This window comes from Scleropages formosus, chromosome 20 (genome assembly GCF_900964775.1).
Source record: "Scleropages formosus chromosome 20, fSclFor1.1, whole genome shotgun sequence".
Taxonomy (NCBI): Eukaryota; Metazoa; Chordata; class Actinopteri; order Osteoglossiformes; family Osteoglossidae; genus Scleropages; species Scleropages formosus.
Window position 1 is genome coordinate 3,953,013 of NC_041825.1, and position 14,777 is coordinate 3,967,789.

At 45.1% G+C, this 14,777-nt stretch overlaps 1 protein-coding gene across 6 annotated transcripts in view; it reads right to left on the bottom strand.

The window, feature by feature from the left end:
- Window positions 1-14,777, bottom strand: part of LOC108923928 (liprin-alpha-3-like) — a 36,658-nt gene that overhangs the window by 9,151 nt on the left and 12,730 nt on the right. For 5 of the 6 annotated variants that reach the window (XM_029246610.1, XM_029246612.1, XM_029246611.1 and 2 more), the window contains exons 5-20: window positions 13,490-13,564; window positions 13,339-13,395; window positions 11,883-12,008; window positions 11,432-11,524; window positions 9,332-9,384; window positions 8,968-9,061; window positions 7,798-8,172; window positions 7,494-7,625; window positions 5,951-6,013; window positions 5,225-5,304; window positions 4,888-5,053; window positions 4,563-4,756; window positions 3,073-3,319; window positions 2,854-2,987; window positions 2,500-2,651; window positions 516-609 (exon numbers count right to left, since the gene is read on the bottom strand). In XM_029246610.1, coding sequence (XP_029102443.1) covers window positions 516-609; window positions 2,500-2,651; window positions 2,854-2,987; window positions 3,073-3,319; window positions 4,563-4,756; window positions 4,888-5,053; window positions 5,225-5,304; window positions 5,951-6,013; window positions 7,494-7,625; window positions 7,798-8,172; window positions 8,968-9,061; window positions 9,332-9,384; window positions 11,432-11,524; window positions 11,883-12,008; window positions 13,339-13,395; window positions 13,490-13,564 — 2,135 coding nt within the window. The remainder of the gene's footprint in view (window positions 1-515; window positions 610-2,499; window positions 2,652-2,853; window positions 2,988-3,072; window positions 3,320-4,562; window positions 4,757-4,887; window positions 5,054-5,224; window positions 5,305-5,950; window positions 6,014-7,493; window positions 7,626-7,797; window positions 8,173-8,967; window positions 9,062-9,331; window positions 9,385-11,431; window positions 11,525-11,882; window positions 12,009-13,338; window positions 13,396-13,489; window positions 13,565-14,777) is intronic. The other variant, XM_018734984.2, reaches the window with a different exon arrangement.

Below are 14,777 nucleotides of genomic sequence, written 5' to 3' on the forward strand. Positions count from 1 at the left end.
AACCCGCTCAGGGCCAAATTAATACTAGCAGTAGGAAAAATCTGTACCAGCTGATGCTAATTTGCAACGTCTGCTTGGAGAGGGTTTAAAGCTCATGCCTGGTGTTCCTGAGTATTGGAGATTAACACCAAGGTGAGGAATGTTGCATAGTTTATGAGGTGAAACATTCTGAATGAGACCGGCAGCTGATGAAAATGTAAATAAATAAGGTTTCAAAACAAAATTTGAATTAATTATGGCTTTATCTTAGGTTTTTACAAAATGTAGCGTGAATAAATTTTGGGATGACAGTATTTTTCAGCCTTTTTTGATGGTGATGTAGTGGCTGGATTGAGCAATAAATCACGTTCTGAACAGACTTCCTATGTGTTTGTAAGGTGACGATTCAGTGCGCACACCAGTAATTGTAGGTCTCCTTTTAAAAGACATTAACTTGTTCAACAATCCAAGCATATTAAATACTTTTTGAAAAGTTCTTAAATGAAATGCCAAACGGAAAAAGAAAACCGTCTCACTTCTTTTTGCTACGGCGGTCTTTGTCCACAGAGCCAGTGAGTTTTGTGAGGCCCAGAGGATCCGTGGGCCCGACGTCATCGGAGGGCGTGGAGGCTGAGGGAGAGACAACAGGGGAAGTGATCCACAGCGAGAAATGTGGCTTCCAGCTCTGCGTGACCCACCTGTAAGTTACACTGTGTGCTGCTTTTGAGCTTCTATTGTTCAACCAGATAGCACATCTGTATAACACATAACACTGCTGCTAGTCCTGCCCCAGCAATGTGCCCTTGACCACCCTTACCTACCCAAAGATAAGCCAGCAATGTATCACTGCCATAGTCTCCTTACTTGCACTCATTACAAAAGCACTGAAATTTATTATAAACACTGTCAGCTTACATACAGTGCTACTTGAACGTGTGTGAAGCGCTTGTGTCCCTCGGTTTTATCAAGAAACGGTTATTTAATGAGAAGCAGTCTTTCTCCTCTGACATACTAGGTGTATAATGACCAATTCCATATCTTGCCGTAGAGGAAATCACGCGTTTAGTAGAAACACGGAACTAGTGCAGATGCAAAACAAGTGAACCCAAAGTTGCATTACTTAAACCAAGTAAGCAGAATTAGCTGTACAACTCAATCATTTATGCACTCTACAAGTTTAAGATTTAACACATAGACTTTTAAAATTATTTTAATATTTTTTACAAGAACAATGACCATCCGTATAAAGTTCACGTACTTCCAAGCAGCTCTGTGTTCACTCAGTCCCTATCCATAACCACTTATCCTTAGGCAGGGTCACAGTGGTCTGGAGCCTATTCAGGAAGCCAGACAGGGTAAAGGCTGTACGAGATGCCAGTCCATTGCAGGGTAGCCACGCGTACATTTACTCGGACATTCACGGACTACGGGCAACTTAAGAGTCATCGGTCCACCTGAAATGCATGCCTTTGGACTATGAGAGGGACACTGGAGTACACACAGGAAAACAGAACCTGTATCTAATTGCAAAGCAAAGACACTGTTACCTGGTGTGCAGCTGTGCCACCCTGTGCTTTTATAATGATCCACACATCTGTTTCTGGGTTCCATGAAAACACTCTAATTGTCAAATTCCTGTTTGTTGGGGTTCAAATTGCCATTACTTCTTAGGGAAAAAATACTTTCCCAGGCTAAAAACATGTCACCGAAAACTTAAAAATTAACCAGAATACAATGACTATTTATTTATGCGCGATAAAAATACCTGCATATTTCGTATTTGTAAAAAATACGTAATTCTATCATTTATCATCCATATAACTAAATGTGGGAGCATAAATTTTGCAGAACAGCAAATTATTTCGGCACCATCACCTTTGGACACAAGAAAAACACTTTATTTGCGATAGCATAGGGATAGATGTATTATAAAAGCTTCTTATATGACTTAAATAATTGAGTTAATATTTACGTTTATACGTCATATTTGTAAACGTGTGAATCTGCAATTTCAGCTGTGATATTAGATTTACCTTAATCAAGGACTGTGATTGGTTGAGACTGTCAGTGTGACAGGAAGCAGGAAGTAGAAAATAAGTCAGCACTTGGTTTTGTTACAGAAACATAGTATCTGCGTGATTTGCAAAGTAAAGGACAGTAGGCAGCGAATAAAACGCCTATTGTGGAAGTAAAATTAATGAATAATAAGACGGTGACAAAAAAAAAATGGTATATATTTTCGTAAGCCATCGTAGAAGTTTTTCATCGTATGGGTCTCCGTTACGTTGACGGAAGGTTGCCGTCTTTTCGGCGGCATCCATTTCATTGCATTTTGCACCAACAGTAATTGATGGCCATCAAATAAAAGAGCAAAATATAAAATATAAGCTGCGAGAAGGTTCTGCCTTCACCCTCATGTGTGCCACATGTTCATGCTAGCTGGCTAGCTAACCGGCACAAAGACGTTTAATCGTATCGTCGTTAAGAAACAAAGACCGTCCTCCGGATAGTTTCCCTCACCAAGAGATGCCGATTCCCGGCCTGGCTGGCCCATCCTCCCCTTCTCTTTCTTGCCGAAAAGGCGACCGATGGAAGACTTGATGCTTTTCTTCTTGCTGGATTTGTGGAGGGAGTCCTGACTGCTGTTGGAGCTGCTGCAATCAGCAGAGAGGCTGAACAACGGACAGAAAATGCAAGTTTACATGAAACCTACTGTGGGAAGAGTGTATGACTGAGTGTGACTCAGGGTAATACAAATGTGGATATGATTCTGGTGCGGTGCCAACGGGAGGTGCACTGCTTCGCTCTCACATTCATGAGCGCTAGTTTGACAGTTGACAGCAGGATTGTTGTTTGCCGCATCGGCTGACCGACCTGCGGAACTCCCTGTGATCGTCGAGCCCTGCCCCCGGGTGTGTATGGCTCATCCTGTCCAGCCGCAGAGCACGGGGAGTGGGTGGAGGGGTCGAGTCGAGGAGGGCCAGGGACCTCTCATCCTCCTTATTGTTCTGTCGTTTCCATATTTACAACAGGCATTTAAATCGCGCCGACACTGCATATGCTCCAGTCTCACAGAGAGGAATGAAAGCATACCTGTCTATCCGTTTCCCGGGCTGGGGAATGGGGCAGGCGGGGGGTGGAATGTCCAGAGCTTGGGGGAGAGGGGGAAGCCAGTGTAGAGGAGGTCAGAGAAGGAGGAATGAAGCCTCTCCCCGTGCCGTCTCTCCCGCCACCCAAAGACGTGGGAGGGAGCGGAGGGCCGTCCAGGGCTACGCTGCTGACCCGACTCTCAATCTCCTCCGCCCGGAGCTCGGTGCTCTCCTTCTCCTCCTGAATTAACCTGGGGAGCACAAAGAGCAAGAAAACGACTTCCAGACTCGTACAGGAGGGCTCTTTCATGTAGACATTTTTTCTTGCAATTACATTTATTCCTTTTGCTGTCGCTTTTCTTGAAAGTGACTCTCAATGTTAAGCTACCACAACCCATTTACCCATTCATTAAGCTGGGAATCTTTACTATTGGAACATAAAGCCATTCAACTAATTAAAAAAATGCACTGTATTTAGATTCTGTCTAAGCATTAAGGACTAACTTTTTACTACCAACTAAAAGCATTCAGGGGGGTGCAGTGGTGTAATGGGCTTGGCCGGGTCCTGCTCTGTAGTGGGTCGGAGGTTCGAGTCCCACTTGGGGTGCCTTGCGATGGACTGGCATCCTGCTCTTGGTGTGTCCCCTCCCCCTCCAGCTCCGGCTCGCTGTGACCCCACTTGGGACAAGCGGTTTCAGCAACTCTGTGCGTGTGCGTGTGTAAAAGCAGTAAGGTGAACAGTGGCTAGAGCTGTCGTCTTGCATTCAAAGGCCACCTTCTGCTGTAGTGCCACTGAGCAAGGTACTAACCCTGAACTGATATATTAAAAATTTTCCAGCTCTATAAATGAGTAAAAATCTGTAAGTAGAGCTTAGTATCATATTCCTCATATTATAAGGTGGTCTGGAGAGAAGCATGAGTTAAATAAATAAATATAAAAAATGCCCACAGATACAGTATATGTGTACTTTTAATTGTCTTTAGCATTGTGCAGCACAATGCATGCTGATGGATTTCGTTTATCATCACAGTAATACAATATATTACAGTGGTTCACTGTATGAAAAGCATTTGAATTAATGGGACAGTAGCTTAATGTTGCAAATCGCTTTGGAGAAAAGCAAAATAAATAATCAGCTAAATAAATAAATGTAAAGTTGTGAGTACAACAAACAACTTCAGGTAACAATGCAACTGACAACCACACGAAATGGTGCAAATGACAGCATGTCCGTCTGACAAATTGATGCTCTCCAAACAAAACTTTTCAAATCTGTCAGCGCTGTTTAGAACTATAAAAACACGGTAACCGTTTTTTCAAGGTCACACATTCCTGCAACTAACCGCGAAGTCTTTGCTAATTTGCTTACAGCAAACAAAGTCATATGCGGACGAATGCCAAATGCCAGCGGGCGTTGGCTCTCGCTTGCGCAGCGGCTTCCACGTGGGCCGACTCTGAAGACCATATACTGGAGCTCCCATAGCTGCACTCACTTGATCTCCTTGTTGATGGCCTCCAGTTGCTCCTGCAACATGATGGCCAGCGTCTGCACGTCCGTCTGTCCACTGGGGGACAGAAGTTCCGAGCCGAAGAGCGTCTCTCGGTCCTCCTCGTCATCGGAGCAGCCGCCCTCCACGCCGCCCTCGAAGCCAGGGGCTAGCAAGCTACTACTGTCCCACTCCCCATACTGGAAGGAGAGAGGGGGAGGGGAAAGGTATGGTGAGTGTGGACTGGTGTGACTCCAAATGACTCGCTGGCAATCCAGAATTCTCTCTGGAGGTGTCTTGGTGTTGAGTCCCAGATGCAAACGGTTATCACCTTGCTGGCATCTTCCCTGGCAGGACCCCATCGCCCACGAGGAGCCCGCCTAACCACACCTCCTGGGGCTGCGTTCCCATAGTGATCCAGGTGTGTGGTGGAGCCTGCTGGGAGGGACCCGCCACCTTGGGAGTATCTCAGTTCCAGCGCACTTCCTGGAAGAGACCTAAAGGTGACAGCGAAGGGGGAGGTGAATGTGCTCCGAATGCCCGGCTGGAGGACTGCAGAACAACACACAGCGTTGACATGAATATGCTCTGAAATCTCCCTTTTTTGCATTTTGTACATTAATTCTTTTGCAGAACACATGAACCCTTGATGTTCCATTGTGGCTGACCTGGAGTAGGAGGAACCAGGCCTCCCTCTCAGCTGGTCCAGCTCTAGCTGAAGTCTCTCCAGCTCTGCCATGAGCTGGTCCTGAGAGCCACAGAGAGACACAAGAGAAAGAGAGATAAGGACCCATTACATTTTTGGAGCAAACTGTACTTTTCGTTATTATTATTATTATCATCAACTATCAATACAGGTCTCGGCAGTCAGTCTAAATGAATGGTCAATTCCTGAGCTGTTTTTGCCAAGCCCATGTATGTTTTTGACAAATGTACCCATGGGGGTGTGAACAGGGACAATTGAGTGGTGACATATGCTATGTTCCTGTACATAACCACACAGGTGGGAGTAAAGAGGTACATGTGGGACAGGAGGTAGCACAGTGTTTCGAGCTGTTGCCTCCTGCTGTAGTACCCTTGATCAAGGTACTTATTTTGAATTAAAAATTACCCAGCTGTATAAATGGGTAAATCACAGTAAATACATTAGTACTGTAAGCTGCTACCTAAATAAATGTAATTTAGCACGGCGGCAGCTAGTCAGCATGATAACCTGGTCCAGACTCAACGTAAGTGTCACTATTGGTTCCCCTCTGGAAAAGTACTGTTGTCAAGCACTGAGAAACTGAACAAAATATTTAAAAAAATAGTAGAAAAATACACATAAACAGACAAAACGGGAGTGCTGATGCTCACAAAGACTACATAAAAACTGTGTGGCAGTGAAAAAATACCTTATTTGCTAGAAGATCGTCTTGAATCTTCTTCATGTTAGCGATCTCTTCTGAAAGGGCATTCTGGAAGGAAGAACAACGTTACGTACAGACACAGTATATACTGTATAGTATGTATATATGCTGCGCTGCGACTCGGACGAAAGAGAATCACATTCCGTCGACATCAATTTCTGATGTCATCTGACCTGTGACCTCTAGCTGGACACCGCTGTAGCACACTGCCAGCTCTTGACTTTGACTGGGCTTCTACCACGATGTCTTCAGTAGTTATTAACTCTTCAGTAATATCACGGACAGGTGGTCCTCGAGTTACGGCGTATGTGACTAACGGCCGTTAACCTCAATATATTATTTTCGAGTCAAGACTTTGGTCGTAAGATCTAACGACGACGGCTCCATCTGCTGCATGATATCATGGGCCGGCCATGCTGCCGCAAGACGCTATTTCTTATTGTTTCGCTCGCAGTCAGTGTTTCGGTGTTCAGCAGCAACTGCACTTTGTTTACAAGGCTACGGATGCTCTTCGACTTACGATTTTTCCAACTTTACGATGGCGAGCTGGCGATAGACATTCAGTAGAAACCATACGTCGAATTTTGAATTTTGATTTTTTTCCCGGTCAAGCGACATGCGGAGTGATACTCTCTTGCGATGCTGGGCAGCGGCAGAGATCCGCATCTCCCAGTCTGCCACACAAAGGTGTGTATTAGGTGTATTAAATGTATTTTCGACTTACGATATTTTCGACTTATGATGGGTTTCACGAAACGTAACCCCATCGTAAGTTGGGGACCACCTGTATTAAGTTATTTTTTATTTTAAATTGCTAGCAATTGAAAAAGTGAGTGTTCTGGTGGTGCTCTAAAAGCAAACAAAAACACACACACACACACATTTTCAGAACCGCTTGTCCTATACGGGGTCACGGGGAACCGGAGCCTACCCGGCAACACAGGGCGTAAGGCTGGAGAGAGGGAGGGGACACACCCAGGACGGGACGCCAGTCCGTCGCAAGGCACCCCAAGCGGGACTTGAACCCCAGACCCACCGGAGAGCAGGACTGCGGTCCAACCCACTGCGCCACCGCGCCCCTCTGCAAACAAAAACAGACATCGTAATAAAATAATAGTGCAGACCTGAAGAATACTACTGAACTGTATTTATATTATTATTATATATTAGTATTATTTCAACTTGAATAATGTTTCAAATTAGTGAAGAAATGTAACAGATCCCCATTATATAACAAAAAATGTGTGTATGTTAATTGTTTATATATTCTTATGATTACTTTAATATGGTATAAGGGGGTTTGAGACTTACAACAAAATCGACTTAGGACTGGGTCATCGGAATGGAACCCCATTGTGAGTCAAGGACCACCTGTAGTGATACTGTGTATAATCAGCATTTATATGTTACTTTACTCTGTAGAGTACCAGAGTAGGTGTATACAAAATAACCCAAGACAAAGCTGGATGCTTCCAGGGACGCATTGTTGTTGAACACCCATCTGCAGATGTGCCATCGAAGGCGATACCTTCTCTTCAAGAGCCGCCATCCTTTCCTTCAGGTGGAGCTGCAGCCTCTCGTTGGACTCGGACAGCAGCTTGTCCACCGTATCCGAGAGGCGCTTGTTGTGTTCATCATTCATCCTCTCCCTCTGCCTCGCCTGGGTCCGGCGGGGTGGAGGGACAGAGTTTGGGACGGGGGTTAGTTCTACATCTTCACCTCTGTTAACTATGAGCCTGATGAGGTGGCGAATCTGTATATGCAAATGAGGACGGGCGAACACGAAGGCACTATAAATAGGCAGGCAGAGACGGAGAGGGATAAGCGCTCACCCTCTGTAACTCCTGATTTTTCTCCTCCAGTTGTGCCTCCATCTGTCGCAAGCGCTCTTCAAAGTTGCCATGGCGCTCTTCCGCCTGGATGACAAAACGGAGGCGGAAGGATTGATCGCGGTGAGTCAAACGCACTTGTCCTCGGGAACAAGACAGGCGCATGGGAACGGAGGTGGCAAGGGGTGGGGTTCGGGGTGGGGCAAGGGGTGGGGTTCGGGGTGGGAGGGGGGCTTGAGGCACCTTGTTGAGCGCGGCCACCCGTTGCGCCAGCTGGGCCTCGATCTCCGGCAGGGTCTCGGCCCTCTGCAGGGTCTGCTGCAGCTTCTGCTTGGCATCATCCAGCCGTTCCTGCAGCTGCCTGTTCTTCTCCTCGCTCTGGGGGGGGACAGCAGGTGACACCACAGTACAGGGGGGGTCAAGGAGACCAAGAGGTGCTTAAGGCGCTCTCTACCTGTAACTGTCAGCTGTATACAGTATAACTAGTTATTGCTATTCATTGGATCAGCTCACACCTTTATTCAGAGCGCCTTACCGTCTTAAGCTACTTACATTCATTAATCCATTTACTCAGCTTGGTAATTTTCACTATGTCACTTTAGGGTAAGAACCTTGACCGAGCAGGAAGTGGGAATCAAAGCCTGGCCCTTCGAATTCCAACGTGGGAGCTCTAACCACTACTCTGCCTGCTGCCCCTTTTTATAATATTTATGTAAAATATAGTTCAATGAAAGAAATTGCTGATCAGGGCAGTAGGTAGTCAAAGTCACAAAATATACAGCTTTACACTACATCTATTTTCAAAGCAAGTACCGTGACTGACAGTACTACAATAGGAGGTGAGATTCGAATCCCAGTCCTTCAGCTGCAAAAGCTGAAAAAGGCAAGGATTCTAACCACTACACCATCTGCAGCCAATATAGCTCCCCAGTCTTTCACTGTGGGGGATGTGGCGGTTAATGACACGCCCTTGTAACCTACAGGTTGCTAATCCAAGGCCTAGAGGCTGTAGTACCGTAGATCAGAAGCTCCAATAGATGACCAAAAATTTTAAAGCTACATTTGCACTGGTAAAATGATGGTAAAAATGGCAGCTACTGGGAAGCTCCTGTGATCTGAGAGTAGACGCTGTGGTCGCAGGTCCAGTTCGGCGTGGGAGGCCTCATCCAGTACCTGTCTGTACAGAGACTCCTTGCTCGCCAGCTCGTTCTCCAGCTTGTCCTTTATGTCATGGAGAGAGGTCGCCTCCCGCTGGGCACTCAGGTACCTACAGGAAACACACACACAGTGCTGCTGAGCAACCACCCCTAGAGCAGCACTCCACAGGACATACACACACTCACACGCTCTGCAAAGAGCCCTGGGAGCCGGCAGAGAGTGAGGGCCATGAGTACTGTGGGTGGGGTTTGTGCATGAGTGTCCCTTACAGGAACTTTCGTCGGGGTGTGTGCCGCTTGGCTAAGCGCGGTAAAAGAGCAGAGGGGGAGGATGCAAGGAGCGGATCCAAACAGAAACCAAGGGCGAAGGGGCCGTTTACCTGCGTTCTAAAGTGGTGATTCTCTCCTCCATGTCCTCCCTTTGACACAGCGCCTGAGAGACACACAGAGGGAAAGGGTGATTTGGGCAAGTGCGCGCTCACTGCTACACCAGAAAACTGGTACACGTTTTAAATATTTTTACATGTACATTTTTAAAACATATATAAAAGGAGCACAACAGAAAAAAACCAAAGGAAATTAAACGCTTCAAATAAATGGATGAACTGAAAGCTCAGTATAATGGACAAAAGATACATAATTTTTTCAAAGAAAAGAAACACCAGTTGGGCTGGACGAATGATGAGGAGCACAGTGGACCAAACTGAGCACAGTGCGGTATTACAAAGGTATGAATCACTGTACCATACTGGTATTAAACTCCTAATTCCAAAACCTCTCTTCCCCCCATGGAACACATCAATATGAGGCGATGCAAAAGAAGGGCTCAGAGAGTCATAAAGACAGTATGATTTTTCCTCACACTTGATACTTTATACTCAGATCATATTACACTATATTTATTTACTGATACAATTTACAATCTACTAATCACTACATCTGCACTTGATCCTAAGGACCTCACATTATATATCTACTTGTATATTATATATTATTATAATGATATTGTATATTATATTTACAGTGTATATATATATATATATATATATATATATATATATATATATATATATATCATTGTTAGAGGGGGGTGTGGTGGCGCAGTGGGTTGGACCACAGTCCTGCTGTCCGGTGGGTCTGGGGTTCTAGTCCCGCTTGGGGTGCCTTGCGACGGACTGGCGTCCCGTCCTGGGTGTGTTCCCTCCCCCTCTGGCCTTACGCCCCTGTGTTCCCGGGTAGGCTCCGGTTCCCCGTGACCCCGTATGGGACACGCGGTTCTGAAAATGTGTGTGTGTGTGTGTGTATATCATTGTTACAGCCTATGTTATTAATATCATGTACATTATTTACTGCTACCTGAAAGATGAGTGGCAGGTCTTACATTTATTCATTTAGCTGGCACTTTTCTCCAAAGCAACTTACAATGTACTTACAGTTATATACCAATCTACCCAGCTGGGTAATTCGTTTCTACTGAAGCAATTTAAGGTAAGTATCTTGCTCAAGGGTACTGTAGCAGAAGGTGGGAATTGAACCTGTGACATTAGGAGCCACAATGCAGTAGTTCTAACTATTATGCTACCAGCTGTCCCTGTGCCTTATTTGTATTATTATCATGTCTATATTTGTACTGTGTGTTTGTGATTTATGTCTGTGTTGTATGTATTCATATGTGTGAACTACTTGGACCCCCAGAGGTTAATTTTTCCCCATTGCCTTTTGGTTGGGAGATTTTGTTTTCCTTTCTTCAACTGCCCGCTGCTTACTCAGTGGCGTTACTAGTTAGTGTAGTTCTTACAGTCACCAAACGTAATGTCACTAAACTAACTTGAGGTGAACTAAAGTTCCACACAGGATCCAAAAGCGTAAATATGAAACGCTGTTGAGGAATGAGGCTGCAATGGTTGCTCCAGCCGGCCGATCGCGATCTCCGCACCAAAGCGGTGCCGTGCAGCGACATGTTTTCGGAAGTCGCTACTGTGTTTTGTCGAACAGGAGTTCTTTCGAAACCTCTGCCGCTGCGCTCCCTGAGGGCTTTTAACTTCTCTCTGTCAACAAAACAACAAACGGCGGGGAACACACCCCCCGCCCCGAACACGCAGGTATGGACTTGTCCCCTCCTCATTCCTGCCCGAGCGCTCGCCATTCAAATGAGTCACGGAAGTCCCACTCCGTTTCCAGCCAGAGCTTGTATAACCAGGCCCCGTAGCTTCAGGGCAGAGCGTTCCCTCATCGGTATGTCATTGCTCTCAGCATTATGTAAATACGACATCAATTATTAATGTAGCTATGTTTACTAGTGCTCGGGTTTAGTAATATTGCTGATGCCGTCAGTAGCAGTTGAGGCTCCTTATCTTTGAAATCTGGACTCGGAAGGCGTAGCAGAGGGAGGCGCTGCGCTCCACGCAACAGCTACTTGTGCGGTGGAGAGTCTTTGGTGTCGGCGCTCATCTGAAAATAGGGTATGTGTCTGTCCTCACCTCTTTGACATCGCGCTGGAGCTTCTGATTGGCCTCCTCGGATTTCGTGACCTCCCTCCTGGCTGAGGCGAGCTGTTCCTCGATTTCTCCCACCTGACAGACAGACAGAGCCCATGTGGGCAGTTAAAAGCTGAGATTTAATTCTTTTCAGTTTGTCAGTACAGTTTGGCAGAGGCTGCAGTACCAAAACTACCCACATGAGGGCAGCCAGGAGCCCGTCAGCTTGTTGGTCTAAATCTGTATCATGCGGCTGTGTATTCATGCAGTGTCGATGATAATGTACTGTACTCTGCTTTGCTCTCCTTATCAGGGGAGAGATTACCGCTGTGTTTTTGTGCTATACGAGCCCCTTATACCACTTCACATCTCACCTCATACCTTTTTAGTGTTACCCCTTCCACACACACACACACACACACACACACACACAAACACACTGACTGATATGTACCTGTCGGCACATGAGAGCCAACCTTTCCCTCAGCTGTGAGAGTTCTGCTCTCTGTCGCTCGATCTCTCCTTCTTTCTGTCTGTCTATGTCCCCATCATCGAGCACTGAGGGCCCGTTGGGCAATCTCTGAAACAAAGTCGAGGAGACACCATGAAAGACAGAAGGCGTTGGGTGACAATCACAAGGTGGCGAAGGGTCAAAGGAATTAGACAAGGAAAGAGAAGAACATAAAAGGACAAAGACAACCTATACAGGCAGGCAATAGATAGTGTTTATTTTGTGTTTTTTCATTAAACTATTTATTTTTCCCAAGTTCCCTTCTTGAGAGTGATGCAAATCACAGAACTGAGTGCGTACACTGGGCCCTCAACTTATCAGTGCAACTGCGACCAGAAGCGTGTTTGTGACTCGATTTGCCTGCAATTCCATAGTCACATTTACCACTAAGTCACAATCAATAAAAGCTGAATAATGCAGAAATCTCTCCACTTTCTAACAGGCTGGGATCTGAGACAAAGTTATAATAAATAAAAAATAGGGAGTAGCACTTCCATCCATCCATTATCAATAACCACTTGACTACCGCAGGGTTGCTGGCTCCCGGAAACGGGGCACATGGCAGGATACACCCCAGACATGATGACACCACATAACAGCGTAACACTTTGATCTGATTTTTTCTAACTTCTAACTACATTAAAATTAAACCTCATTTAAAAATTACTGAAAATAAAAAATAATTTCATCTCCAACTTCATCCTTTTCAATAAACTGACCTCAAATAACTACAGTCAACATTCATCAGCTTTGGTCCACTTTCTGTTTATTTATCTATACCTTAATAAAACATGACTATTTATGGGGAAGTTTACATGAAATTGTTGGATATAAATATATATTACATAAGAATGCATTATAAGAGTTTTAACTTCAAGCTATTTTGAGCTGTAAACACTGGAAGCAAATTGATTGAATGAGGTCCTTCACTCCTATTTTGTTCCTACAGCTTTTCAGTGTATTTTGCTGCCAACTAATGGCAGGATGTAGAAATGCAAGTAATTTTCTCTCCACATCAGACAGAAATTTTAGAGAATAGAACAGTGAAGCACATGCAGCTGGGGGGAAAAAAAACTGGAAAATTTTTCTTTGCATCTTCAAAAAGTCCTCAGTCGAATTTTTGCAACACACAGCACCACTGTGCAGTGATAAATGATGAAAGAAAACAGGGAGAGACAAAGATAATGGTTTGACAGCCGTCATTGTATAAGAAAGCGAACTCTTAACTGGGAAAATAAAAACAAAAATCTCCCGAAACACAGAAATGGGAGAAAATAAAGCCCTGGGGGTACAAGTGCCTGTGGCTGACCACGCCTCTTAGACATTCTAGTCAATGATTCTTCCAAGTTGATCTCTATTAATACAAACATGCAAACAGATCAATAAAATCCCCTTTTACCTCTTTCCCGCCATCCAGCCCTTGCCGCCGTTTAATTTGTTCTCTTAAAGAGAGGACCTGAAAGACATTTTATCAGAGGATGTATCAATGCAGTGAGCTGCTACATCAGACCACTTGTTAGAGAGTACAAAGTAGACAAGAGAGCTCATACCTCCTGTCTGGAAGACTCCAGTTGTTCCTCGAGGACAGACACCCTCTCGAGCGCGACACGAAGCCTTTCTCGAACCTTGAACCAACCCAAAGGGAAAGGTGGGAGGTGGCAGAGACCAGAAGCGATGTGGGGGCAACACGGCGATGGAGGGCGAGGAAGAGGGGGAAGGTGGGAGACGTGAATGACAGGTGGAGCAGCATAAATGGAAAAATAAAAATGAGTGGGTGGTACAGAAGGTACGGCACAAAAAGCCAAAGACATATTCAGTGGGTAAAAGAAAAGTCGGTAAGGCAGCAGTTTCCACCTATTCATCCAGAAATACCATTTACTCACACCCTCTTCCCAAAAATGTGTCACTGACACTTCCAGTACACAACTGCAATGTTCAACGGCTCAATGTAACATCTTCTTAACAGATGTTAATTCCTCCAGCCAATGCAAAATTAAATGCCTTCTTTTCGTTTAAGGACGGCATTGGCTTTCTCATAGCTACCACAAATTAAAGTAAAACTACTTAGTGAGCCATACAACATATTATTTTTCAAATGCACAATTGCAAATGTCCTACCATTAAAATAAACACAATGCTTCTGAAAAACAATTAATTTTCTTTGTAATATTATATTTTAATATTGATATTATGTTACTAGGGAGGGCGCGGTGGCGCAGTGGGTTGGACCAGGTCCTGCTCTCCAGTGGGTTTGGGGTTCGAGTCCCGCTTGGGGTGCCTTGCGGCGGACTGACGTCCCATCCTGGGTGTGTCCCCTCCCGCTCCTTCCGCCCTGTGTTGCTGGGTAGGATCCGGTTCCCCGTGACCCCGTATGGGACGAGCGGTTCCGAAAATGTGTGTGTGTGTTACTAATATAACAAGTGTACAGGAGGTGGGCAAAAATAACAGAAGCTACATGAAATTATGTGAGTTAAACTTTGAGGTAGCAAAATCACAGTTATAAACACCTGCAAGGGTGAGTCATATTAAGTTCATTCCCAGTTAGCTCTGTGTGTGTGTGTGTGTGTGTGTGTGTCGCTATAAAAGAGCTCTGACAGCAAACACGTTGATAAGTGAGTTTTTAAAGTAACATGAGGGAAATAACAGAGTTACAAAGAGGACAAATAGTGAGTGGCTGAATTGCAGGTGCATCACAAAAACTGCAAAATTATTTAATGTGTCAAAGAGAACAATGTAAACAACAACGACAGCATACGACAAACAAGTCCGTCGGCAAAGAGGACCAGTGGTCACAAGTCGAGGCTCACAGACAGGGATAGATGTTCACTTCTGAGGCTG